This window comes from Pan troglodytes, chromosome 2, assembly GCF_028858775.2.
Source record: "Pan troglodytes isolate AG18354 chromosome 2, NHGRI_mPanTro3-v2.0_pri, whole genome shotgun sequence".
Taxonomy (NCBI): Eukaryota; Metazoa; Chordata; class Mammalia; order Primates; family Hominidae; genus Pan; species Pan troglodytes.
Window position 1 is genome coordinate 199,197,636 of NC_086015.1, and position 27,663 is coordinate 199,225,298.

The window sequence follows — 27,663 nt, forward strand, 5'->3', positions numbered from 1 at the left end:
ATTCACTACACACAGTCTGTGCCTGTTTTCTTGCTCCCACAGAGTTGAACAGCTAAAAGAGAGACTGTATAGCCTGCAAAAGGTTTATTATCTGCCCCCTTAAGAAATTTGCTTATCACTGGTCTAGTCAATAACTTAGAATAGATTTTCTAGTCATAATGGTCAATTTTTAACAAGAATTTCCTAGGGCCTTATTACCTCCCAATAAAACTGACACATAGGCTGGGCGCAGTGGCTCACGCCTGTAATCCCAGCACTTTGGGAGGCTGAGGGAGGCAGATCACCTGAGGTCAGGAGCTCTGACCTCATGGAGCCTGACCAACATGGAGAAACCCTGTCTCTACTAAAAATACAAAATTAGCCAGGCGTGGTGGCGCATGCCTGTAATCCCAGCTACTGGGGAGGCTGAGGCAGGAGAATGGCTTGAACCTGGGAGGCGGAAGTTGCAGTGAGCCGAGATCACACCACTGCACTCCAGCCTGGGCAACAAGAGTGAAACTCCTTCTCAAAAAAAAAAAAGAAACTGACACATAAACAATTAACTTTAGGACAGACAAGATTGAGCACTTCATAAAACCAAGCCAAGCCAGCATTCCTACACTCCCTCCTTCTCTAGCCACATCCTTAGGAACAGAAAACAAAAAAAAAGCGGAGGCGGGGGGGGGGCAGTCTTCACCTGGTTCTACAAAGCCTTTAATAACTCCAAAGATGTTAAGAATTTTTATCTCTTTCAGCACATTGCTCACAGTGAGCTTCACATTCTTGCTTTCTGAGGTTACCATCCTACATGTAGAGTCTGTTTTCCAGTCAGAGGGACAGTCTCCTTCCATATTCCTAGAATCAGAAAGCAGGCGTAAGTTCTGAGTTATTGTTCCTTGCCCAGGGTTTACTCCTGTCCAGTGAAGTTACAGATTAAGAGGACATATAAACAAAACTTACTCTCAGCCCAGCGAAGTGGCTCACCCCTGTAATCCCAGCACTTTGGGAGGCTGAGGCAGGTGGATCACAAGGTCAGGAGTTCAAGACCAGCCTGACCGACATGGTGAAACCCCGACTCTACTAAAAATACAAAAATTAACTGGGCATGGTGGCATGCGCCTGTAATCCCAGCTACTAAGGAGGATGAGGAGGAGAATCGCTTGAACCTGGGAGGCGGAGGCTGCAGTGAGCCGAGATCACGCCACTGCACTCCAGCCTGGGCAACAGAGCACAAGTCCTGTCTCAAAAAAAACAAAACAAAACAAAACAAAATAAAAACAAAAAAAAACTTACTCTCTAGTAGTGAACCATTTGCGTCTTACTTTGATCTGCAGGCAGCCAATTGGAAACCATTAATTAGGCAATATTTTAAAACACTTCTCTAACTATGCCTTTCTGCCAGACATACTTACGTAGTTTATATTTGGAATACATACCAAGATGGACTCAAAATGAAGTTCTTCTAATATATAAAAGAATATTAATACATTTTTATGTTTCCCAACTGTCACCACTAACAAGGATAGTACACATTCTTAGCTCAGTTATAAAAAGTATTCCTCAGCTGGGTGCGGTGGCTCACGCCTGTAATCCCAGCACTTTGGAAGGCCGAGGCAGAATTCCTTGAACCCAGGAGGTGGAGGTTGCAGTGAGCCAGGATCACGCCACTGCACTCCTGCCTGGGCAACAGAGTGAGACTGTCAAAAAAAAAAAAAAAAAATCCTGTGCTTCCCCTATCTAATTCCTCTGTGTTACCCAAATAATAGCTGCTCCTAAGGGGGCTTACTTACATAAATATAGGTTGAAACATTATTACTCCCCTACTACATAAGGATAAGATGGGACGCTGGCTTCACAGGTTGGTTACGATTTGTAGGTGGTAGGCAGAATGAGTCAAAAAAATCACCTATGCTAAATGCCTCTTAGCGTTATCAATAGTCATGGTATGTTACACACTCCCCTATGCTAAAGGCCTCTCAGCATGATCAACAGTCATGGTATTTCATATACTCCTTATATACAGATGTTCTTCATTTGAGACTATCAAGTAGAATATATTTTCACTATCCAATTATGTTAAAGAAACAGGATCAGAGAACCTATGTCATACAGGAGATAAATGCTTTCATAAAGGCCTGAAACTAGATCTCCATCCTGTAATAACAGGAAATGATAAATATGTCCACATCCAAATCAAAATTAATGCTACGTACTCTAATGGAACTGGGCTCTGTTTTTAAAGAGAGACACTAACGTTACAGGGAGGATATCCAGAGGAGCGAGCCACAACCATAAATGGTTTCTCTGGAAACCATCGTAAGAAGCAAGGCTTCTCAATCTATAGACAAGGTAACTGGAATCATACCGTATTGCTTAGAAGAAAAATCCAGACAAATGGATGTTTCGGGGAATAGGATTTTATCCCAATATGAATTCTAACAGATTCTCTCTACTAACTGAATGGGCTGCTATAGGCATCGTGCTTCAGCACAGAAGTACTTGAGCAGAAGCTATGCCAGGAATCTTGCACAAGGAATTCACTGGGTTTATAAGTCTCCTTATTCTCCTGTGTTTATAAGTCCAAAGTCCATTATTAAGATCTCTTTATAGAGAAAAATTCATTTTTATCTGTACCAAGGTAACAGCTAACCATCCTCCAAATTCCCAAATGTGGAAAATTATCATCATGTTTAACATTTTAATCAACATATTACCGTTCTTCCCTAATCATAAAACCTCACTATGCAAGACCGCTTTCAAATAAAAACTTACCCAAACAGCTTTTCTGCAGCAGCTCTGGAGACTGTCTGGACAGGTATATTAGGCAATCCTGATGACCGAGATGGTGGAAACTGAGTGTGATTGAAGGAAGGGAATCCAGGTGTGTAAGGGTCACCTGTCCCCAGATGAGCCTAGGAAAACAAAAGAGCAATTCACTCCATCACATACTTCCTCAAAACCTCTCTTTAAGATTCAGGTTTGGTATAAGGCTGCAGCCCAACCTTAGTTTACCAACTTGAAGCCTCAAAAATCTGAGTGGCTCTACAATGTGACTCCTGTTTTCATGGCATATGGAAATTCTCAAATTCAAGGCACTATTGACAAAGTACTTTTAGCAACAAATAATAAAGCCTCAAAGTCAATGTAATCTATCTTCTTGCTTACTGCTAACGCCCTCCCAGAAAAAAGAGCGGTTAAGGAAGACACAGTGCTATTTCTGCTAATACAGGAATCCAAGAACAACTCAAGGAACTCAAAACAGTGATTTACTCAAGAAGTAACTCACATGTCCAAAGAATGAAAGTTCTGCGTTAACAATGGGAAATTTAGTCTGGTCCATGTATATCAACACACCAATTGCATTTAAGCTTTCAGCATTTGCAACCTAAAAGAAAACATATAAAGCTCAGAAAATGAAGATCTGATCATACGAAATGAGAATACATCCTGGACATTATGCTAAAGGCCAAATGGTTACAGAGGACTAAACTTATAATACTTCCAAATATTTCAAATTGTTTATCTGGTAATTTATTAATTGCTTCCTGAAAAATTAACTCACTTATTTGCAAAATAAGAATAACGGGCCGGGAGTGGTGGCTCACGCCTGTAATCCCAACACCTTGCAAGGCTGAGACAGGGGGATCACGAGCTCAGGAGTTCGAGACCAGCCTGGCCAACATGGTGAAACCCTGTCTCTACCAAAAATACAAAAATTAACTGGGCGCAGTGGCTGGCGCCTGTATTCCCAGCTATTTGGGAAGCTGAGGCAGGAGAATCGCTTAAAACTATAAGGCAGAGGTTGCAGTGAGCCGAAATTGCGCCACTGCACTCCAGCCTGGACGAAAGAGCAAAACTCCCTCTCAAAAAAAAAAAAAAAAAAAAGAATAACAAAGGCCAGGAGTGGTGGCTTACACCTGTAATCCCAGCAATCTGGGAGGCCAAGGCAGGTGGATCACCTGACATCAGGAGTTCAAGACCAGCCAGGCCAACGTCGTGAAACCCTGTCTCTCCTAAAAATGCAAAAATTAGCCAGGCATGGTGGTGGTGGGCACCTGTAATCCCAGCTACTCAGAAGGCTGAGGCAGGAGCATCACTTGAACCCGGGAGGCGGAGGTTGCAGTGAGCTGAGATCACGCCACTGCACTCCAGCCAGGGTGACAAGAGACTCCGTCTCAAAAAAAAAAAAAAAAAAAAAAGAAAAGAAAAACAACAAAAACCCATCTAAGACAACCACTTTTTTGAGTCTCACTGTCACTCAGGCTGGAGTGGCACGAGTCACATCTCACAACCTCCAGGGCTCAAGCAGTCCTCCCACCTCAGCCTCCTAAAGTGTTGGGATTACAGGTGTGAGCCCTGCCACTTTTTTAAAAATGCAGAAATCACCACTGTCTTTTGATATGTTCCACTCTAGTTCCTTGTGTATGTTTGACTATTAATTTTCCTTTTTATAAAACATGCTTTTAGCTGAATTCTGTATATGCGTAAAACTGAGTTATACAGAGAAATAGCTTTCACTTAACCACTTCTGATTAGGTAAGTGGAACTTACTTCATTTGTTGAGCATTTTAATAAATTATATTATCTGGTATGAGAGTTTAAGATTGCTGATTTTCAGAATGTAAAAATATTAACAAGAAATATCACTTACCTGAAGAGTAAGATACCAAAAGTACTGTATTTAATATTATAATAACTCATACTCACCTTTTCTGCAAAGGTGATTTTCCCTGCTCTGACAATCACTATAGATCCATTCACAGGAGTGTGTAAATCCTCAAAATCTTTTTTAGTACCAAAATTAGCATGGACCAGTTTACCCTAGAACAAAGACATTAGATTTAATGAGCATTATGGTATCGGAACAGCTCTAAAATCTTGAGACAGAAGAGTGTTATAGATCAAACCTAAGACAGGCAACCCAAGTAAGAGATAAAAGGAGGCCAAGGCCTAAAAAAGACATGAGTTCTAAAAAACTTTACAACTTTTAGGTCAGAGCTATTGGAATAAAATCAAGATTTTTGGCCTCCTATGTCTTTCATGCTTTTATCCCATGCTGCCTTTCATCTGAAGGGCATTTAGATTAAAGAGGCCTATGTAGGCTGGTCATGGGACTGGAGGCCTGGAACAATCTTAGCCTTGAGGACATCATAGAAATAGGTTTTAACTGAAAGGTCTGATAATAAATCTGTCCCAAAATTAAAACACCATCTATTACAACAAAGTGACTTGCATACACCAACTTTAGATGTGTCATGATGTTCCTAAGCTCATAAGAGTCCAGATGAACAGCCATAAACTGACACTAACAACCAAGCCCTCAATACAGAAAGCTTGAAGTTGAACAAAAATCTTCAATGTTCTTTAACAGAACAACCTACCCACCTCTAAACTCCTGGCTTATAGGCAGCCAGGCAAAGGGATAAAGCACAAGTATCCAGAAAGGCAAGGAATCAACACAGAACTGCACCAGCCCCGAAAGGTATCCACTAGAGATGCCCCTGACTTACAAAGGTATCCACCAGAGCCTGACTTACAAATGTGATTTTTTTTTTTTTTGAGATGGAAGTTCGCTTTTGTTGCTCAGGCTGGAGTGCAATGGCGCAATCTCCGCTCACTGCAACCTCCACCTCCTGGCTTCAAGCGATTCTCCTGCCCCAGCCTCCCAAGTAGCTGGGATTACAGGCACCCACCACCACGCCTGGCTAATTTTTGTATTTTTAGTAGAGTTCACCACGTTGGCCAGGCTGGTAGCTCTGACCTTAGGTGATCCGCCCACCTTGGACTCCCAAAGTGCTGGGATTACGGGCGTGAGCCACCACGCCCAGCCACGAATGTGATTTTTAAGCTGAAAATTATTCTATCTATCTGTTCTCTATTTCTGTGTTAATTTGACTATATTTGCCTAAATTTAAAAAGATCAAGGGCTGGGCGAAGCAGCTTCCTCCTGTAATCCCAGCACTTTGGGAGGCTGAGGGTGGTGAATCACTTGAGCCCAGGAGTTTCAATTCAAGACCAGCCTGGCCAACATGGCAAAACCCTGTCTCTACCAAATAATAATAATAATAATAATAAAATAAAAAATAAAAATTAACTGGACATCTCAGCTACTCAAGAGGCTCACTTGAGCCTGGGTGGTGGTGGAGAATGCAGTGAGCCAAGCTCACGCCACTGCACTCCAGCTAGGGCAACAGAGTGACACCCTGTCTCAAAACAAAAATAGAAAAAGATCAAGCATTAACGAATCAAGCTAAGACTAGGCCCCAGCCAAGATGGATATTTACATCTGTCCCCACAGGGAGGATATGCATTTGTTTAGCAAATACTACTATGTATGTCAGCCATTCTCCAAAGCTCTGCAACATGGCAGTAAATAGAACTAACCCATGGTTCTTCATCTGGCTCACATTCTAATGGAAACAAAGGCATAGATAATGTCAGCTGCTAGCAGTACTATAAAGAAAAAATAAAACAGGACATGGGGAAAGTGATTAGAGAGAGAAGACAATGCATGTTGACTGTGTCATTAGAGGGTTGAAAACCAAAATATCTCATGATCATTTACATTTTACAGGTAAATTTATAACTCCTAAGAACAGAAAAGATGAGTTTTGAATGATTCAATAGGGAAGAGTCTCATGCACTGTTTTGCCTTACTTACAGTAACTGTTGCAGCCTTACTATACGCCACATAACCCCCAGGATTCTCCACCAGGTAAACAAGGCTACCGTTCTTATCAACTATGATCACCGAGTTTTGAGCGCTGTTAAAAAGATTAAGTTAAAATAAGCCTAAGGTCATCCTTCCAAAAAACACAATAGCTTACATTTAGTATGTCTTGCATTATTTGGCTTGAGGAAATTTACCTCTAAATCTTAAGCTTGATTTTTATTTTAAAAACCTTTGGGCCGCATGCGGTGGCTCACGCCTGTAATCCCAGCACTTTGGGAGGCCGAGGCGGGCTGATCACCTGAGGTCAAAAGTTCGAGACCATCCCACCTCTACTAAAAATACAAAAATTAGCTGGGCATGGTGGCATGCGCCTGTAATCCCAGCTGCTCTGGAGGCTAAGGCAGGAGAATCACTTGAACCCAGAAGGCAGAGGCTGCAGTGAGCAGAGATTGTGCCACTGCACTCCAGCCTGGGCAACAGAGCGAGACTCCATTTCAAAAAAACACCAACAACACTAACCAAAAGTCTTTGCTATATTTAGCACACCTGAAAATAGCTACTTGTATAAAAATAAGTTTACCATCTTTCAACATACCTGTCTTTGACCTGAATCTTAACAAAATGTTGATCACGCCAGACTTTGCTGAGTTTAAATTCACGAAATTGATTTTCAACATACAACGCAAGATTTTCATCTTTTTGAGATCCAGCCTCACGAGGGACATATGAATTTTCATTCAGCAGCCTGGAGGAGAAAATGCCTTTTAAATGAACTTAAGTTTACTTTAAAATAAACATTTAAGTCAAGGATTAAACAAATTGTTTTGAAAGCAAAATATTATCCCTCATAATTCAGATAAATGAACTGTGACCCAAAACTTCTAGACTGACCAGAATATCACAAAAGAAAAAAAATTTTGCCCCAAATCTTGTAACTTCAAAGCTTCTTTACCCACTACAAAGCACTCCTTCAAGAGCCTCATCATAACACAATGTATCTGCTTAGGATAGTTTTAGGGGAAATGAGTAGCTTCCAGATCTACTATAAAATCTAAGATAGTAATACTGTGCTGAACAGAGTGCATAGTTTCAATTCTCACCTACTTGTGAAGCATCTGAATACCCTGAAGCAGAACTGCTCCTTGGTCCGATCTCCCATAGTTCTTTCTATTTACTCAGCATATTAGTTCTTACATTTTTGTGGGGTGGACTATACTCTCACTTTACGCATAAGGTCTGGTGTATAGTAAATAAACACAAAAGCATCAACTAGATGAAGTAGAAAATGCCATAACTTAAGACTAAAGAATTATAGTACCACTGTAACTGTAGGAAGCTTGCAAAAAGGAAAAGATAAATTTATTCTTTGCACAGAGGCATGTATGTGCAAAGATAGTAAAACTCTATGGACAAGTGTTACAGCTCTTTTAGAATTTGTCTAGCATGCTTTCTAGTTTTTGCCAGAAAGCCCATTACAAATAAAATAAATAAATAAATATAAAATAGAAATTTGGCCAGGTGCAGTGCCTCATCCTGTAATTCCAGCACTTTGGGAGCCAAGACAGGAGGATCATCTGAGGTCAGGAGTTAGACACCAGCCTGGCCAACATGGTGAAATCCCGTTTCTGGAAAAAAAAAAAAAAAAAAAAAACCCACAAAAATTAGCAGAGCATGGTGGTACAAGCCTGTGATCTCAGCTACTCAGGAGACTGAGGTAGGAGAATTGCTTGAACCTGGGAGACAGAGGTTGCACTGAGCTGAAATCGTGCCACTGCACTACAGCCTGGGCAACACGTAAGACTCCATCTCACAATAAATAAGTAAATAAATAAAAATCTAAGAACAGACCGGCCTGGGAGACATGGTGAGACTCCATCTCTTAAAAAAAAAAAAAAAAAAAAATTAGCTGGGTGTGGTGCTGCGTGCTTATAGTCCCAGCTACTCAGGAGGCTATGGTAGGGGGATGAAGCTGCGGTGAGATGAGAGCATGCCACCGTATTCCAGCCTCCACCAGAGGGAGACATTGTCTCTGGATACTGACTGGCCTAGGGGTTAATGGGTGAGTATCACAGAAATTAAGAAGCCCTAGAGACTTAAGGCAGGCAGTTACCCATGATCAAGGAGATGAAAAAGGCTACTTCTGGCATGTGTTGCTTCCTAAAACAGAGAAAAGCTACTGATGTCCTTGTCAGCAAAGCAGAGCTTAGTACAACGTTACAAGAGGTTAAGAAGAAAAATCAGAGCCAGAGAATGACAGCAAGCAATAAGCTACAAAGATAGGGAAAACATCAAGGGCCTATTAATTTTTTAAGAAAAAGGAGACTCCCCAGAGAAGTTCTACCTTTTTCCCTACCAGTATAGTTTCAGTTTTTTACAGGCCCCTTCCCCTCTTTAGCTAAACATGACAAGTCTTGTCTTCTCTAACAAGCCATTCCCTGCAGTGTCACCATTATTGTTTCCCCGTGGCCTGTCATAATTCCTGAATTACTTTTCTAGATACTTGCACAGCAGCTGGCACTCACTTGATGGTGCCGGTGAAGTCTGTGCTGTCCAGTTTCTCCGACAACTTTCTCTTCAGGTCATCCCAATATAAGCGACGTGCTGCAGGGAAGTCCTCTCCTGGCTCCTCCCTCACTGGAGACTCGGTTCCTGCCAGTCTCTCACACTGAGTTTTTGGTTCTACCCCTTTACAATAGCCCAAGTAGCCAATCATAAATCCTAAAGAGACAAAGTTCCAGAGCTGAACTCAGAATTTCATTTGTAATCTATCCCTGTTAATCTGTTAATATTTTCAGGTAAGCCTTGAAAATACTGGTTTTCATCAAATTCTAAGTAGTTTTAAAGTATATAACACATCTCAGTTTTGTATACTTTAAACCACTTAATAAATTATATACTAGCTTTATTTCAAATAGCTACCTATTCAAAACATAGGTAGTTTTTTCCAAAAGACCCCCTTGAAACATGAGACTGAGCTGCTGCACCGCCAGTGTCCTGCGGATATTTTCTAGCGTAGCATTTGCTTCCTGGTGGAGTGGGAGCAAACAAAAAAATACATAAATAAAAAGAAAACACTTGCACGTCGTATTGAAATAATTCATGGGTCTCTCTTTCCAACCAGATTAAATTCAATGACAGGTATAGAATCTACTCATGATTGTCTTCCTAGTGGCACTTAAAAAGGCATAAAGTGGATGGGAAAGTGGCTCATGTCTGTAATCCCAGCACTCTGGGAGGCTGAGGCGGGCAGATCACGAGGTCAGGAGTTAGAGACCAGCCTGACCAACATGGTGAAACCCCGTCTCTACTAAAAATACAAAAATTAGCCAGGTGTGGTGGTGCACGCCTGTAGTCCCAGCTCCTCAGGAGGCTGAGGCAGAAGAATTGCTTGAACCTGGGAGGCAGAGATTGCAGTGAGCCGAAATCACGCCACTGCACTCCAGCCTGAGCCACAGAGTGAGACTCCATCTCAAAAAAAAAAAAAAAAAAAAAAATTAGCCAGGTGTGGTTGTGGGCGCCTATAGTCCCAGCTACTCAGGAGGCTAAGGCAGAGAATCGCTTAAACCTGGGAGGCCGAGGTTGCAGTGAGCCAACATGGTGCCACTGCACTCTAGCCTAGGCAAGAGAGTAAGCCTCTGTCTCCAAAAAAAAAAAAAAAAAAAAAAAAAAAAGGTACAAAATAACTATATGCTGAGCTGAAATAACAGACTTCCCAGAGTTGGTTATAGAAAACATTGAAGTTTGGTCATTCTCACCAATCAAGAAAAAGACGATCACAGCAATAGTCCCATAGCAGATACTTCCACTACACCTTTTTGGTTTTGTGACATTGGCCTTTGTGTTATTGTCAGCATTTTCTTCTTCATCTACAGCAAGTTTCATCTCCACATGACTGTTATCGCCATCTACTTGCCGAGCCAGGCTGAACCGGGTATATGACAATGGTTCTCCACCAAACTGTTTTGCGGAAAAAGGCATGATGAAGAACAGGCACAGGAATGTTTAGGAAACACTCGTTTAGGTATATGCTTGTTATTGGGCCATTACTATAACTTGCTATATATTCCTCAGGGTGTTCTCCTTTCAAACCAACACTCTTCCCTGGGCCCAGTCAAGGGCTAGTTCACACTGGTCTTCTCAGTCAGTCTCTCCTTTTTTGTAAATTTTTTTTTTTTTTTTTTTTTTGAGACAAGGTCTCCCTCTCTCTCCCAGGATGGAGTACAGTGGTGTGATCACAGCTCACTGCAGCCTCAAAATCCTGGGCTCTACTGATTCCCCCACCTCAGCCTCCTGAGTAGCTGGGACTAGGGGCACAAATCAGTTCAGGATACTATGCAGTAACCCAGACCATGATGCTGGTGGGAGCAAGGGAGCAAGAATAAAACAAAGTTATAAATAAGCAGAAATTCTGACTAAGCATAAGATAGAAGACAGAAAAGAGAGAATAGGCCAGACACAGTGGCTCATGCCTGTAATCCCAGCACTCTGGGGGGGGCCGAGGCAGACAGATCATTTATGGTCAGAAGTTTGAGACAAGCCTGACCAACATGGTGAAATCCCCTCTCACTAAAAATTCAAAAAAAAAAAAACCACTAGCTGGGCATGGTGTCGCACGCCTGTAATCTCAGCCACCCAGGAGGCTGAGGCAGGAGAATCGCTTGAACTCAGGAGGCGGAGGTTACAGTGAGCTAAGATTGCACACTGCATTCCAACCTGGGCAACAGAGCCCAGGCTGAGACTCCATCTCAAAAAATAAAATAAAAATAAATAAATAAATAAATACAAATAAGAGAGAATTGAGGTCTAGACAGAGTGTTAAGAGTTAGGCTCCTTCTCGTCATGGCCTGGATGGCTGTTCTTTTTGTATGTTCTTTCAGCTTTCACTCATACTGTCTACTCAATGTTTCTTAAAATTTCATTTTTTTTTTTAAATAGAGATGGGCTTGCTACGTTGCCCAAGCAAGTCTCAAACTCCTCAACTGATCCTCCTGCCTCACCTCCCAAACTGCTGGGATTGCGGGAGTGAGCCACCACACTTGGCCTCATTCAGCCTTTGCTTTTTTTTTTTTTTTTTGAGACGGAGTCTCACTCTGTTGCCCAGGCTGGAGTGCAATGGCGTGATCTCAGCTCGTTGCAACCTCCGCCTCCCGGGTTCAAGCAATTCTCCTGCCTCAGCCTCTCAAGTAGCTGGGACTACAGGCATGCGCCATGACACTCAGCTAATTTTTTTTTTTTTTTTTTTTTTGTATTTTTAGTAGAGACCGAGTTTCACCATGTTGGTCAGGCTGGTCTTGAACTCCTGACCACAGGTGATCCACCCACCTCAGCCTCCCAACGTGCTGGGATTACAGGCGTGAGCCACAGCGCCCCACAAGCCTTTGCTTTTTACCTCTCCTACTAAAACATTTTGATCAGGGCTTTAATTCGTCTTATCTACTAAGCTGTCCCCATCTACCACACCCAGAACCACTCTGAGAATTCTTCCAAGACTTTCCATAATTAACCCTACTGAAGGCTGAACTCTTTGTGAGATCAGTTATGCCTCAAGACTACCAATTCAAATGTAAATGAATACCTGATAATAGATTGGGGTTATTATTTCATGCTTACTCAGTTAAAGTCATGCTTGTATATTTCACATTCTTGCAGACACAGAAATACAACTGAAAATATCTTACCAAGTTAGAGAATGCTGATCTAGCTTGATCCATCATTCTGAACTGCCACACAGAAGAACCTAGGTATCAGAATAGAGAATTATTGAGAAAGATACTACTGTATCAGATTAGTGAGCTTTCTATTACCAGGCTAAATGATACATTAAATTTTTAAAATACATTATCACTTTTCTAGAAAAGGTATTTAACCATAGTTTACATGACAACTAAATTAAGTGGGATCCTTTTTAAAGTTTGTTATATACATAATTCTTTTTTTTTCTTTTTGTAGACACAAGGTCACCCTATGTTGCCCAGGCTGGTCTTGAACTCCTGGCCTCAAACAATCCTCCCACCTTGGCCTCCCAAAGTGCTGCAATTATAGGTACGAACCACTATGTTCCGAGTAGACAAAAGTGACACATACTGCCGAGCGGGGTGGCTCACATCTGTAATCCTAGCACTTTGGGAGGCTGAGATGGGTGGATCACCTGAGGTCAGGAGTTCAAGACCAGCCTGGCCAACATGGAGAAACCCTGTCTCTACTAAAAATACAAAAATTAGCCGGACGTGGTGGTGGGCGCCTGTAATCCCAGCCACTCGGGAGCCTGAGGCAGGAGAATGGTGTGAACCCAGGAGGCGGAGCTTGCAGTGAGCCAAGATCGCGCCACTGCACTCCAGCCTGGAAAACAAGAGCAAAACTCTGTCTCAAAAAAAAAAAAGAAAAGTGACACATACAAAAAGACAAAATTAAGACTAAATCAGACAAGACCAGTTATGCTACAAATACCACAAACCATCTCCAGTGGGAAGGGGAAGAAATCCTGATCCTGACTGAATGAATAGTTCCTACAAGTGATTCGATCTTTGACACAAAAAGATAACACGAAACACAGATTACGCTGTTTTACAGATGAAGAGGCCAGTTATTAGAGAAACTAAGTGGCCTGTTCAAGGCTGAAAACTGATAATCTAAGCGAAGTTAAATGGGTTACTGGGTTATAGAAATTGTGTTATCATCTCTGGAAATTTAAGACATTAACCTTAACTTTTGTCAAAGCAAAATACATCTCTGTAATCAAAGTCCTAAGTTAAGTTAAAGGCCTTAACTGAAATCTGAATTTTCCAGTTAATTTGGTTTGAGGGCATCTAGATACTTGAAAATGACATGATCCGGAGATTTGCAAAATGGACATTTATTGGATACCATTTTAAAGCTTTTCCTATATACGAGTACACTTAGGGCATATTAAACACACACATGGCACAAAGCAAGCTGTGAGGTATATGCAAATTGTAAAGCAAAGGGTATTATAACTGGCATTAAGAAAAAGCTTTCTGGCCAGGCACGGTGGCTCATGCCTGTAATCCCAACACTTTGGGAGGCCGAGGCAGGTGGATCATGAGGTCAGGAGTTTGAGACCAGCCTGGCCAAGGTGGTGAAACCCCATCTCTACTAAAAATACAAAAATTAGATGGGCGTGGTGGTGGGCACCTGTAATCCCAGCTACTGGGGAGGCTGAGGCAGGAGAATCACTTGAACCCGGGAGGTGGAGGTTGCAGTGAGCCGAGATGGGACCACTGCACTCCAGCCTGGGTGACAGAGTGAGACTCCATCTCAAAAAAATAATAAAAAAGAAAAAGAAAAAGCTCTAAAACCTATTACAAAAAATTCTTTTTAAATTCAAGCTTTAAAAACCAGTGTCCATATGCAATAGACCATATTCTTAGAAGCATAATCTTTTTTTTTTTTTTGAGACAGAGTTTCGGTCTTGTTGCCTAGGCTGGAGTGCAATGGCAGGAGCTCGGCTCACTGCAACCTCCCCCTCCCGGGTTCAAGCCATTTTCCCACCTCAGACTCCGAGTAGCTGGGATTACAAGTGCCCACCACCATGCCCAGCTAATTTTTGTATTTTTAGTAGAGACGGGATTTTACCATGTTGGCCAGGCTGGTCTGGAACTTCTGACCTACGGTGATCCACCCACCTGGCCTCCCAAAGTGCTAAGATTAGTTACTTGATAAGAACATCCCAAGGAAATCGAAGGCGTGAGCCACTGCGCCCAGCCAGAAGCACAATCTTTTGCCCCTTCTGTTACAAAAAGCTTATCACTACCACTCCACCAGAACAGTAAGGACCCAATCATTAGAGCCAGAACTGGAAGGCCCCACCCTGAACCAATTTTAATCATCCTTTTCTAGGAAAAAACATCTTGCAAGTTTTAACACTCATCTGAACCATCATTCCTCAAGTTTTCTTGTTTTAAATTAATTTTAAGAACACAAAGCGATGGCCGGGCATGGTGGCTCACACCTGTAATCCCAGCAACACTTTGGGAGGCCGAGGCGAGCAGATCACCTGAGGTTGAGAGTTTGAGACTAGCCTGACCAACATGGAGAAATCCCATCTCTACTAAAAAAATACAAAATTAGCCGGGCATGGTGGTGCATGCCTGTAATCCCAGCTACTGGGGAGGCTGAGGCAGGAGAATCACTTGAACCTGGGGGAGGTGGAGGTTGCGGGGAGCCGAGATCACACCATTGCACTACAGCCTGGGCAACAAGCGTGAAACTCTGTCAAAAATAAATAAATAAATAATAATCTAAGCTACTTGTGTTATCTTTGGTGTTCTCAATGGTGACTGAAAACAACAATTCAATTTCTCACATTAATAATGAAGCTCAGGTAGGCAAAACGTAGCCCCACGTTTTGAACCATGAAATGGAACACATTCACTGCCTAACAACTTCACTACCCTCTATTTTCTCCAAAATCAGACAGAATCCAGCCCCTGTTTTTACCCACCAACATTCTTCTCTGTTCCTTGAGGTCCTCCTCATTTCTTCCAGGTTCAGCTCAAGGCTTCATCTCTATGAAGCCTTCTCTGACTGACTTCCCTATCCTGTAATAACTGGTATTGAACTACCTGATAATGAGTAAAAATATTGTCTTTAACAGTACTGGGGCATGCCTGATGCATGAGATTCCAAATGATATGAAAAATATAATGAAAACATTGGACCAGGAATCTTTTCCCATCCCCATCACTCTTCTGGTTTAGTAGGGAGTTTTTTTGTTGTTGTTTTTGAGATGGCATCTCGCTGTCGCGCAGGCTGGAGTGCAGTAGCACGATCTCAGCTCACTACAACCTCTGCCTCCCAGGTTAAAGCGACTCTCGAGCCTCAGCCTCCTGAGTGGCTGGGATTACAGGTGTGCACCACCACGCCCAGCTAATTTTTGTATTTTTCGTAGAGACGGGGTTTCACCATGTTGGCCAGGCTGGTCTCGCACTCCTCACCACAAGTGATCCACCTGCCTCGGCCTCCCAAAGTGCTGGAATTACAGACGTGAGCCACCATACCCGGCTAATTTTTGTGTTTTTAGTAGAGACAGGATTTCACCATGTTAGTCAGACTGGACTCGAACTCCCGACCTTAGGTGATCCGCCTGCCTTGGCCTCCCAAAGTGCTGGGATTACAGGCGGGAGCCAATGCGCCCAGCCGAGGGTCATTTTTAACTAGCATTGTGATCGATTCAGGTTTAGCTGGGAATCTTGCTCCATGACATTTAAATACATTATCAGAGGCAAGTAACTGCCTCGCCTTAGGGCAGAGTTAGCCAAACTGCTGTCTATCTAACAATCTTCAACACAGGCTAGGTTTACAGCCACCATTACTTGATAAGAACATCCAAAGGAAATTGAAGGATGCTATGCTATATATAACCTTGCAAAATCGATGACAAAAATTATCTTAACTCTGAGTTTTCTTGAGAAGCATATTGTAACCCAAAATTCAGGGCCGGGGGGCGGGGGGAACCAGCAGGGTCCACAAGTACTCTAGACAGCCTAACCTTAATTTTCACAGTAAGCTTAGCATATAAGCATGGGGTAGCCAAATACAATTTCCTACTTTAATCCTCTTATCAACGGGGAAGAAAATGGAAAAAGCTGCAGAATCCAGTCCCCCGGGTAAGTGAGGTCTCTACAAGCAGTAAGCAGAGGGAAAGCGTTATCCGAAAAGAGCCGAATCAGAATGTATTTTCTTACCCACCCTCCCAACCTTAAAAGAACTGTCCAGCAGAATGTGACACAATCGGCCTCTCCGGCGCCCATCAATCCAGCACAGCCCTCTGACCACACCGCTAATCTCCAAGTATCTTTCACAAATAAGTCACTCCTATGGCTCCCGTCTTGTAGTGAGAACTGCTAGCAATATTCTTAATGTGAACACCTGCGGCGTTCAGTCGGATTCTGCCTTGAGACAACAGAATCCACACACAAGGCGAACAGGCAGAGCATGGCAAGATCAGGTTGTACCAGAGCCGAAGGGTAAGTTTACAGAAACCCGTATCTACTTAATGCCTGTAACACGCTAGTAACCGAATCGGGGACAGCTTTGTCCCTTTCCGCAGTGAGAACGGGGCCCGCCCGGAGCCCGGGGAACCGAAGGTTTAGGAGCCCAAGGTCACCCACGAATCCCAGCCGTTCCCTGGGGCGACTTCCTGGAGCAGCCACGTGTTCCCCCGGCGCCGCACGCCGCGCAGCTGCACCTTGGCTGCGCCCGCGCTCCCGGACCCGCAGCTCGGAGCCGGCGCACTAGGGCCTGCAGCCTTCAAGGGCGAGGACCCGAAGTCCCCGGGGCTGAGAGCGACAGTGGGGGTACACCTGGTCTCGTCATTCGTCGCTCTGTGACCGAGGAGGCGGGCAAGAAGGCAGAGAGAAGGGAAGGGACGAGAGGCGAAGGGACGAGAGGCGAAGGGACGAGAGGCGAAGGGACGAGAGGCGCAGGGACGCCTCTGCGCACAGCCGCCCGACCCCGTGTACCTGCAGCCGCTCGAGGCGCCGCCACAGCCCCTTCCCCACAGGCTCGCGGCCCCGCTCCATCCCGGCCGCCCCGCCTGGGGCCGCGACCGCTTTCCCGCTCCCCGTGCGGCTCCCTATGGCTGCTGGACAGCACCGGAGCGGCCGCTCCAGCCAGCCCCGCAGGATGAAGGGAGGACACGAGGGTCGGTGTAGTTCTAGAAGCCCGCAGTCACTCACACTAGCGCGTCTTCCGTCCCGAGCCGCCACCCGATATCCCGACGCTCTGAGGGGATGGCGGCCCCTAACCGGCGGTTTATAGCCTGGCCCCGCCCCCGGCCCCCAGGGGGGCTGTGCGTCACTTCCTGAGGCACGTACGCTCCGCGAGGTGCTCTGACAGATCGCCCGGGGGGCGGGGATGCGCGCGCAGCGGGCGGGGCCGTCTGCGGAGGGCGCTGCGGGCGAGGCGAAGGCCAAGGGAAAAGGCGCCAAGGCAGCAGGTGCCCCGAGGAGCCGCGCGATGGGCGCACTGGCCTCTGCCTCGGCGCCTTCCTCCACCCTGGTAGCCTGGCAGCCTCCGCCTGACCTTGACCAACCTCCAGTCCCTGCAGTGCTAGGTCCAATCTGTTGACGTTGACGCTTAAATGTTGGATATTGCACTGCGGCAGTGCCTTGAAGTGTACGTGCAGGATGGAATGTTAGGTAACTATTAAAGCCACTCTTGTGAAGATGTATTTTGCAGCCTCAGAAATACAAAAAGGAAAAGAAAAGCAAAATGCAAATTTTTATTCAGAGTGTATACAAGCTGCACTTTAACCAAGACTAGCGGAGTGCTTTGCGTAATGTTTAATGCATGAGGGAATAAAAGGGAAAATAGAAACAAGTGACTTAATAGGGTGATAGGATTGTAGATTAACTTTCGTTTTCATTGCCATCGCTGTTATTGGATTGTGCAATGAATAACAAATAAATAAAATTCAATTCTTGTCACTGTTTAAACTCTTTCCAAACAATCACACCCTCTCCCTCCCTCTGGTCAGTAACCAGCAGGCCAGGGAGGTAGTAGCTACAATGCAAGAAAGCAACCCATACCTTAAAAAGCATTGCACATAAACTGACCTTCAGGCCCGTAGGGACACAGAACAGCCCTTTAAGAAGCAAATCCGTTTCTGGGCCTTGGGCTTTTACTCTTCCCTTTATTTTTTCTGCTCTAAGATAGAGAAAGTACTTGGGATTCTCACCGCCTTTCTCTTTACTCCCATTCTCTAAAATCTCTCTCCCCAAAGAGAAGTGTTTAAAAGTCATATGAGTTGCCAGGCGCGGTGGCTCACGCCTGCAATCCTAACACTTCGGGAGGCCGAGGTGAGCGGATCACGAGGTCTGGAGTTCGAGACCAGCCTGACCAATATGGTGAAACCCCATCTCTACTAAAAAATTTTCAAAAAAAATTAGCCAGGCATAGTGGCACGCGCCTGTAATCCCAGCTACTCAGGAGGCTGAGGCAGAAGAATCGCTTGAACCCAAGAGGCGGAGGTTGCAGTGAGCCAAGATCGTGCCATTGCACTCCAACCTGGGCGACAGAGCAAGATTCCATCTCAAAAAAAAAAAAAAAAAAGTCATATGAGCAGGAGCATTGCTGCACCTTTAATGATCTAATCAGGAAAAGGTTAAGGATGCACATCCACAGAGGGCCTACCTTAACATTCAGACACCAGGCCTGCTCCCCTGTGGTGTTCCTTCTTTATTTCTTTAATTATTAATTTTATTTATTTTTATTATTATTATTTTTAAGACAGTGTCTTGCTCTGTCACCCTGGCTGGAGTACAGTGGCATGATCTCGGGCTCACTGCAACCTCTGCCTCCGGATTCAAGCGATTCTCCTGCCTCAGCCTCCCAAGTAGCTGGGACTACAGGTGTGTGCCACCATGCCAGGCTAATTTTTGTATTTTGAGGAGTGACGGGATTTAATCATGTTGGCCAGGCTTGTCTCGAATTCCTGACCTCAGGTGATCTGCCCACCTTGGCCTCCTAAAATGTTGGGATAACAGGCATGAGCCACCATGCCCAGCCTATTTATTTTTTATTTTTAATTTGACGCAGGGTTTGCTATGTAGCCCAGACTAGTCTTGAACTCCTGGGCTCAAACAATCCTCCTGCCTCCGGTCTCCCAAAGTGCTGGGATTACAGGCATGAGCTAACATGCCTGGCTTTCTGCCTTTCCTTGACTGAAGTATCTTTTAAAAAGAAACAAACAATGCTGGTATTTGCAGGTGAAAATCTTATAGCCTCATGGAGGACATAGGTTTAGGCGGCCAGATGCGATGGCTAATCCCTGTAATCCCAACACTTTGGGAGACTGAGGCAGGTGGATCTTCTGAGGTCAGGAGTTCAAGACCAGCCTGGCCAGCATGATAAAACCCCATCACAACTAAAAATACAAAATTTAGTCTGGCGTGGTGGCGCACACCTGTAGTCCCAGCTACTTCAGAGGCTGAGGCAGGAGAATCGTTTGAACCCGGGAGGGGGGTGGCTGCAGTGAGCTGAGATCACACCACTGCCCTCCAGCCTGGGCAACAGAGCAAGACTCTGTCTCAAAAAAAAAAAGAAAGAAAGAAAAGAAAGAAAAATATGTTTAGGAGACATTTAGAGGCCAGGACCATTTGGACATGAAAATTCAAATCTCAAAAATTTATATTCACTAAAATAAAACCATAAACGTGACACTAAAGAGGCTATCAATTATATTTTTATTTTTATGCTGTTATTAGTATTAATAGACACTGCAATTAAAGTCCACTTATTAACACTTTTACTATTTATTTATTTATTTTTAAACAGTCTTACTCTGTCACCCAGGCTGGAGTGCAGTGGCGCCATCTCGGCTCAATGCAACCTCCACCTGGGTTCAAGCGATTCTCCTGCCTCAGCCTCCCGAGTAGCTGGGATTACAGGCACGTGCCACCACGCACGGCTAATTTTTTGTATTTTTAATAGAGACGGGGTTTCTCCATGTTGGCCAGGCTGGTCGTGAACTCCTGCCCTCATGATCTGCCTGCCTTGGCCTCCCAAAGTGCTGGGATTACAGGCGTGAGCCACCGAGCCTGGCCTAATTATTCGAAATTATTATTGGAAATTATTTAATTTCCAACCCTCCACAAACTATTCCATGAGGCTTACCTCATCCTGGAACTAAAACTCTTGCAGTTCTTCTGCATCGTACACAGAAATACTAGAAGTTTCATAAAGGGAAGGAGGTTGGCAAGGAAAAAGATACCATGAGCTGTGGGGAAAAGAAAAGAGCACAAAGCCTGGAGGGCCAAGAAGCTGGAGTTCTCAACTTTCCTGAGCCTGGGTTGTACCAGCTCTAAAATGGGAATAAAGGCTGGGCACGGTGGCTCACACTTCTAATCTCAGCACTTTGGGAGGCTGAGGCGGGCGTATCATTTGAGGTCAAGAGTTCGAGACCAGCCTAACCAACGTGGTGAAACCCCATCTCTACTGAAAATACGAAAATTAGCCGGGTGTGGTGGCAGGCACCTGTAATCCCAGCTACTCAGTAGGCTGAGGCAGGAGAATCGCTTGAACCTGGGAGGCAGAGGGTGCAGTGAGCTGAGATTGTGCCACTGCACTCCAGGCTGAGAGACACAGCAAGACTCCTTCTCAAAAAATAAAATGGGAATAAAAATACCTCATTCCAAAAATACCTCTTTTAGGGTCTAGAAGACCCTAAAAGCAATGACTGGCACATCATAGACTGTTGGTCAGCATGGTTGAATCAGAGTCCTCGTGGGGCGGAGTGGGGTCAGGTAGGAACGTGACGTGGAAGATGTCTGCAGACTGGGATGGATGTGGGCTCATGAAGAGGAAGGATGAAGGCATTTCAGCAGAGGAGAACCGCCACCTGAAGGCTCTGTAGTGAGAAGGAGCCTGTGGTGTGTGTTAAAATTCCTAAGGAGATGTCTGACAGCTAATTCAGGGGAATTACTGCTGGAAACAACAGTGCAGGATGATTAACGGCAAAATTCTGCCTCCCTCTCTTTTTTCTTCACCAAGAGATGAAAGCAGAAGTCTTGCTTTTTGGTGAGAGAGAACTGGCAGGAAAAGCAAACCAGATAAGCCACTTACCTAGTGAAAGAGCCCCAGCTGGCAGGGCATGGAGGCTCACGCCTGTAATCCCAGCACTTTGGGAGGCAGAGGCGGGAGGATCACTTGAGGTCAGGAGTTCGAGACCAGCCTGGCCAACATGACAAGACACTGTCTCTACTAAAAATACAAAAATTAGCCAGGCGTGGTTGTGTGTGCCCATAATCTCAGCTACTTAGGAGGCTGAGGCAGGAGAATCGTTTGAACCTGGGAGGCGGAGGTTGCAGTAAGCTGAGGCTGGGCCACTGCACTCCAGTCTGGGTGACAAAGTGAGTCCGCCTCAAAAATAAGATGGAAAGCCCCCGCCTAGAAATTAGCAACTTGTCCCAGTGGGACTGTCACCCACTGTGCTGCGGAAACATGGGCGTCAGTCATGGCTCTGTACTTCATTTTCCCTGTCTGCCATGTGGAAATAATATCCCTTTATTGCCTTCATTCATTTACCAGTGAAATAAAAAGTAAGAAAACTTATTAAACTACATGTTTATACAAATTTAAGGTGTTACTAGTGCAGAGCCCAGTCTAAGTGAGTAAATGTGGTGGTGACGGGTCGAAGCTTTAAAAAAAAAAAAAGAAAAGGAAAATTTTTTTTTCTTGCTCTGTCACCCAGGCTGGAGTGCAATGGCGCAGTCTCGGCTCACTGCAACCTCCGCCTCCCAGGTTCAAGCGATTCTCCTGCCTCAGCGTCCTGAGTAGCTGGGATTACAGGTGCCTGCCACCACACCCAGCTAATTTTTGTATTTTTAGTGGAGATGCGGTTTCACTATGTTGGCCAGGGTGGTCTCGATCTCCTGACCTCGTGATCTGCCTGCCTCGGCCTCCCACAGTGCTGGGATTTCAGGCGTGAGCCACCGCGCCCGGCCCTTCAATGGCTTTTGAATGCACCTACTCCAGAAAAAGTGACTTGGTCATTGATAATAGTGGATACAGAAAGGTAATGCCATCATTATTTATCGAGTACTGTTATGTGCTGGAAAAGGACGTGTAAAGAGGTAAGAAGCAAGTCTGTACCCCTGAAAAGGCAAACAATGTAGCTGGGGAAGCATAATGTATATTTATAAGAACTTATATTTAAAGGCCAGGCCTAGTGCGGTGGCTCATGCCTCTAATCCCAGCACTCAAGAGGCCAAGGCAGGAGGATCGATCGCTTGAGGCCGGGAGTTCAAGACCAGCCTGTGCAACACAGTGAGACCCCCTATCTCTACAAAAAAAACTTAAAAATTGCCAGGTGTGGTGGTGCTGCCTGTAGTCCCAGCTACTCTGGGGGCTGAAGTGGGAGGATGGCTGGAGCCCAGGAGTTCAGGGTTACAATGAACTGTGATTGCACCACTGCACCCAGCCTGGGCAACAGAGCAAGACCCTGTCTCAACTAATAATAATAATAATAATAAATATATAATGCCAGTCACTGTGGCTGTAGTGAGCCGAGATTACATCACTGCACCCAGCCTGGGCAACAGAGCAAGACCCTGTCTCAAATAATAATAATAATAAATATATAATGCCAGTCACTGAGGCTGTAGTGAGCCGAGATTGCACCACTGCACTCCAGCCTGGGCAACAGAGCAAGACCCTGTCTCAAATAATAAGAATAATAAGAATAAATATATAATGCCAGTCACCGTGGCTCATTTCTGTAATCCCAGTACTTTGGGAGGCCGAGGCAGGTGGATGGCGTGAGTACAGGCATTTGAGACCAGCCTGGACAACATGGCAAAACCCCATCTCTACCAAAAATACAAAAAATTAGCTGGGCATCTGGAGGCTGAGGTGAGAGAACGGCTTGAGCTTGGGACGCTGAGGCTGTAGTGAGCCAAGATTGCATCACTGCACCCAGCCTGGGCAACAGAGCAAGACCCTTTCTCAAATAATAATAATAACAATAATAATAATAATAAATATATAATGCCAGTCACCGTGGCTCATGTCTGTAATCCCAGTACTTTGGGAGGCCGAGGCAGATGGATGGCCTGAGTGCAGGAGTTCGAGACCAGCCTGGACAACATGGCGAAACCCCATCTCTACCAATAGTACAAAAAATTAGCTGGGCATCTGGAGGCTGAGGTGAGAGAATGGCTTGAGCTTGGGAGGCTGAGGCTGTAGTGAGCTGGGATTGCATCACTGCACCCAGCGTGGGCAACAGAGTGAGACTGTCTCAAAAAAAAAAAAAAATCCCACAAAAATACCATTAATTTGCCAACTTTGTAATAGAGTTACAAAGTTGCCACTTGCTCTTTCTGGGGTCCTACCTGTGGCCCAAACAGCAGATGAAGTCTCTTAGGTCAGCATTTCTCAAACGTTTTTTACTGCATTTCATGGACAAACGTCCATCTTACTTCACAACTCAGTACACCCATGTGTATGCGTGTGTATACACGTGTATATTTCCTTCAGTACACCCATGTGTATGCGTGTGTATACACGTGTATATTTCCTTCAGTACACCCACGTGGATGCGTGTGTATATATGTGTATATTTCCTTGAAACCCAAAGTAAAAGTTTCATGAAATAATACCCTTGAGGTGTGGAAAGCCCTCCAGAATTTTCTATTCTATTTAATAGTAAAAATGCTAATTTTTAACCCATTCAATTGATTTCCCAATGGGCCGTAACCTATTTTTGAAAAGCATAGTCCTAGGCCATTTCCTCTCTCAGAGCACAAGACTTTTTAGTGAACAGGATAAATGACTTTTTAGTGAACAGGATAAATGACACTCAAAGTTAAATTTCAATTCCCAAGGTTTCTCCCTGTTCTTTCTGCTTGTCGCTGTTTCAACTTTCTACCGCCCTACATTTCAGCAAATATTGGTTACGGTTTTTTTGTTTGTTTGCTTGTTTGTTTTTAATGAGTTGGGAGGCTGAGTTAGAAGGCAGAGAGAAAGTCTTTTCCATCTTTATTTTTTTTGAGATGGAGTCTCACTCTGTCACCCAGGCTGGAGTGCAGTGATGCAATCTCGGCTCACCACAACCTCTGCCACCTGGGTTCAAGTGATTCTCCTGCCTCAGCCTCCTGAGTAGCTGGGACTACAGGCGCACCACCATGCCTGGATAATTTTTGTATTTTTATTAGAGATGGGGTTTCACCATGTTGGCCGGGCTGGTCTCGAACTCCTGACCCCGGTGATCCACCCGCCTCAGCCTCCCAAAGTGCTGGGATTACAGGCGTGAGACACCACACCCAGTGTTTTCATTATTTTTACTTTTTTAAATTTCTTAAAATAAAATATGTAGAACGAGGGTCTCCCTATGTTGCCCAGGCTGGTCTCAAACTCCTGGGCTCAAGGGATCCTTCTGCCTCGGCCTCCCAAGGTGCTAGGATTACAGGCTTGAGCCACCATGCCCGGCCTGAAGTCTTTTCAAATGCTGTCAAATAGCTGCACACACTCCGGTCAGTGAGGGCAGCACCCTGCCTGTCACACGGCTGGTCTTCACAGCAGCTTCTACAGAAATCACTCTAACCTACCTTCAGCTCTGACCATAGCTCCTATTTAACATGCCGGATGCATTTTATTTTCCTTGGAATCCTAAGCCTCGGGCAATCACTTTAGGACCGGAGTCATAAAATAAAAATGTGGAGCTCTGCCACTTTGGAACAGGATGCAACCTAGAAAAAAGGCGGGTGGACTGTCAACTCGTAGATTTGAGGTTGATACTATTTTCCATTTTATTTTGCATTTCTTTTTCTCCACCCTCAGTTTCCTGTCCTTATCCTGCTGACTCAATTATTTTCTTTCTCCATTGCCAAACGGAAGGTCACCCACGAGAACATGGAATAGGGGCAAGATTCAGATTAATATGGAGGAGTTTGCTCCCATTTTATAGCAAATGGAAAGGTTACTTAGGACAGTGAAAGATAACTAATTTTGTTTTGTTTGTTTGTTTGTTTGTTTTCTTTTGAGATGGGGTTGTGCTCTGTCACCTAGGCTGGAGTGCAGTGGCACGATCTCAGCTCACTGCAATCTCCACCTTCCGGGTTCAAGTGATTCTCCTGCCTCAGCTTCCTGAGTAGCTGAGATTACAGGTGCCCACCACCATACCCAGCTAATTTTTGTATTTTTAGTAGAGATGGGGTTTCACCATGTTGGCCAGGCTGGACTCGAACTCCTGACCTCAAGTGATGCACCCACCTTGGCCTTCCAAAGTGTTGGGATTACAGGCATGAGCCACCATGCCTAGCCAAAGACAATTTTTAAATTGATTACAAGGACATTTATGCCAACCAGTACAGTGGTCTAAGTTGAAGTTTTGAGTAGGATATGAAGTTCTGTTTAGTCCCATTCGGAGGCAAAATAGAACTCACTGCATAATAGAGTTTCAAGTTCAGAAGGAACTATAACTAATGTACTGTCTCTGACCTATAATAGGTGCTCAAAAAATGTATGTTGAATTAATTCAACAAAATTCCTCTACTTCACCTCATCAGGTGGTTATCTAGTGTCTCCTTGACCTCTCCAATGGGAGCAAATCTATAATTTCCCAAAGCAGAAAGACCTGGGCAGTTCGAACTGTCAGAAAGTTTTTATCTGGGCCAGGTGCGGTGGCTCACATCTATAATATCAGCACTGTGGGAGGCCAAGGTGGGCAGATAACCTGAGGTCATTCAAGACCAACCTGGCCAACAGGGTGAAACCCCATCTTTACTAAAACTACAAACATTAGCTGGGCATGGTGGCGCACACCTGTAATCCCAGCTACTCAGGAGGCTGAGGCAGGAGAATTGCTTGAACCCAGGAGGCGGATGTTGCAGTGAGCTGAGATCGCACCACTGCACTCCAGCCTGGGCGACAGCGTGAGACTCTGTCTCAAAAGAAAAACAAAAGTTTGATCTACTAAACTAAATTCTCTCTCCCTCTTCTATACATTAATTATTTTATATATATATATATTTTTAAATAGATATGGGGTCTTGCTATGTTGCTTAGGCTGGTCTCAAACTCCTGGGATCAAGCAGTCCTCCTACCTCAGCCTCCCAAAGTGTTGGGATTACAGGTGTGAGCCAACACGCCCATCCTATAAATTAATTATTGTTTGAAGACTGCTCTCCTGTCCACAGCTGTCTTCTCCAGCTAAATATCCAAATCCCTTCTAATGGTTACCACAGGGCGTGATTCCATGTCTCCCCACCCACTGGTCACTTTGTGGTTTTTTTGTGTGTTTTTTTTGTTTTTTGTTTTTTGTTTTGAGACGGAGTTTCGCTTTTGTCGCCCAGGCTGGAGTGCAGTGGCATGATCTCCGCTCACTGCAACCTCCGCCTCCCATGTTCAAGCGATTCTCCTGCCTCAGCCTCCCGAGTAGCTGGGATTACAGGCACCTTCTACCACGCCGGGCTAATTTTTGTGTTAGTACAGACGGAAGTTTGCTGGTCTCGAACTCTTGACCTCAGGTGACCTGCCCACCTTGGCCTCCCAAAGTGCTAGGATTACAGGCATGAGCCACCGCGCCAGGCCCCACTGGTCATTTTTGGAAGTATAGTTTGGCCAATCCAGAGGGGGCAGGAACATCATTCCCCTGTTGTAGATGCTGCAGCTTTTGGTGGCCATCTGTCTGCCACCATATTCACTACCTTAATAGCCACTGTCTATTGTTAACTTCTGTTGAGTTTTCAGCAGGGTTCAAGAGAATAGATCAATCTTTGGAGCAGAAAGACCTGGGCCCCAAATCTAGTTTTGCCGTGTACTAGTACCCTCTATGCTCCTTTTATCATGGAGAATGTGATATCCAGGTACTGTTACAGTCTACTATAGCGTATGAAGAGGATCTGTCCCCGCTTATCACCAGTCTAATTCAGCTGGAGGTGGAAAAGAGCCTGATCTATTTGGCTAGGAACATCCTTGCCTTGGAGCTGAATAAAAATAGCCAAGGTTTATTGTACATCTACCAGGTGCTCCATTCTAGCGCCTTTAAACATATGAGCTCATGCAATCCTCAGAACAATTCTTAAAAATAAATTCTTAAAAAAAATTAAAAACTCTTAAAAATAAAGAGGTAATCCCATTTTCAGGTGTGGAAACTAGCTTAATACAGAAGTAAAGTAACTTGCCCCATGTCACATGGCTAATAAATGGTGACAGCAAGAATTCAAGCCTAGGTCATCTAGCTTCTAACCTGGCCCTAAAAAATTCCACTACACTGCCTCCTTACAAACCCAAGCATGACACAGACTGACTGCACCACCCACATGGCTCTGCAGACACCTCCCCAGGGAAGAATTTCTATTCAAGAGGTACAGGGACCATCTAGGTGGAACCATTTGAGAAGATCTAGTATCTGAGGGATCTATTTTTTTTCACTTCAGATTTAAGTTAATTTCAAATTTTGGATTCATATTCCTATGTGGGGAATCCGAGATATTTCTTTCTTTTCTTTCTTTTTTTTTTTTTTTTTTTGAGACAGAGTTTCGCTCTTCTTG

At 44.5% G+C, this 27,663-nt stretch overlaps 1 protein-coding gene and 1 non-coding gene across 6 annotated transcripts in view; one reads left to right on the forward strand and one right to left on the reverse strand.

Annotated features, from left to right (window-relative positions):
* Positions 1 to 17,469, reverse strand: part of TFRC (transferrin receptor) — a 44,213-nt gene extending 26,744 nt beyond the window's left edge. The window contains exons 1-10 of one of the 5 annotated variants that reach the window (XM_063806476.1): positions 17,350 to 17,464; positions 12,331 to 12,389; positions 10,408 to 10,609; positions 9,175 to 9,370; positions 7,248 to 7,397; positions 6,641 to 6,743; positions 4,687 to 4,800; positions 3,266 to 3,364; positions 2,752 to 2,891; positions 677 to 834 (exon numbers count right to left, since the gene is read on the reverse strand). In XM_063806476.1, the coding sequence (XP_063662546.1) occupies positions 677 to 834; positions 2,752 to 2,891; positions 3,266 to 3,364; positions 4,687 to 4,800; positions 6,641 to 6,743; positions 7,248 to 7,397; positions 9,175 to 9,370; positions 10,408 to 10,609; positions 12,331 to 12,366 (1,198 nt within the window). In that variant the 5' untranslated portion in view covers positions 12,367 to 12,389; positions 17,350 to 17,464. Of the gene's footprint in view, positions 1 to 676; positions 835 to 2,751; positions 2,892 to 3,265; positions 3,365 to 4,686; positions 5,588 to 6,171; positions 6,744 to 7,247; positions 7,398 to 9,174; positions 9,371 to 10,407; positions 10,610 to 12,330; positions 12,390 to 17,133 lie in introns of those variants that run through there. The other 4 variants (XM_063806477.1, XM_003310190.5, XM_003310191.5 and 1 more) reach the window with 4 other exon arrangements.
* On the forward strand, positions 8,064 to 8,125 carry LOC112208793 (U7 small nuclear RNA). The gene has a single exon (XR_002943353.1). It is a non-coding gene; the product is annotated as a U7 small nuclear RNA (small nuclear RNA).
* Positions 17,470 to 27,663: the final 10,194 nt, after the last annotated feature.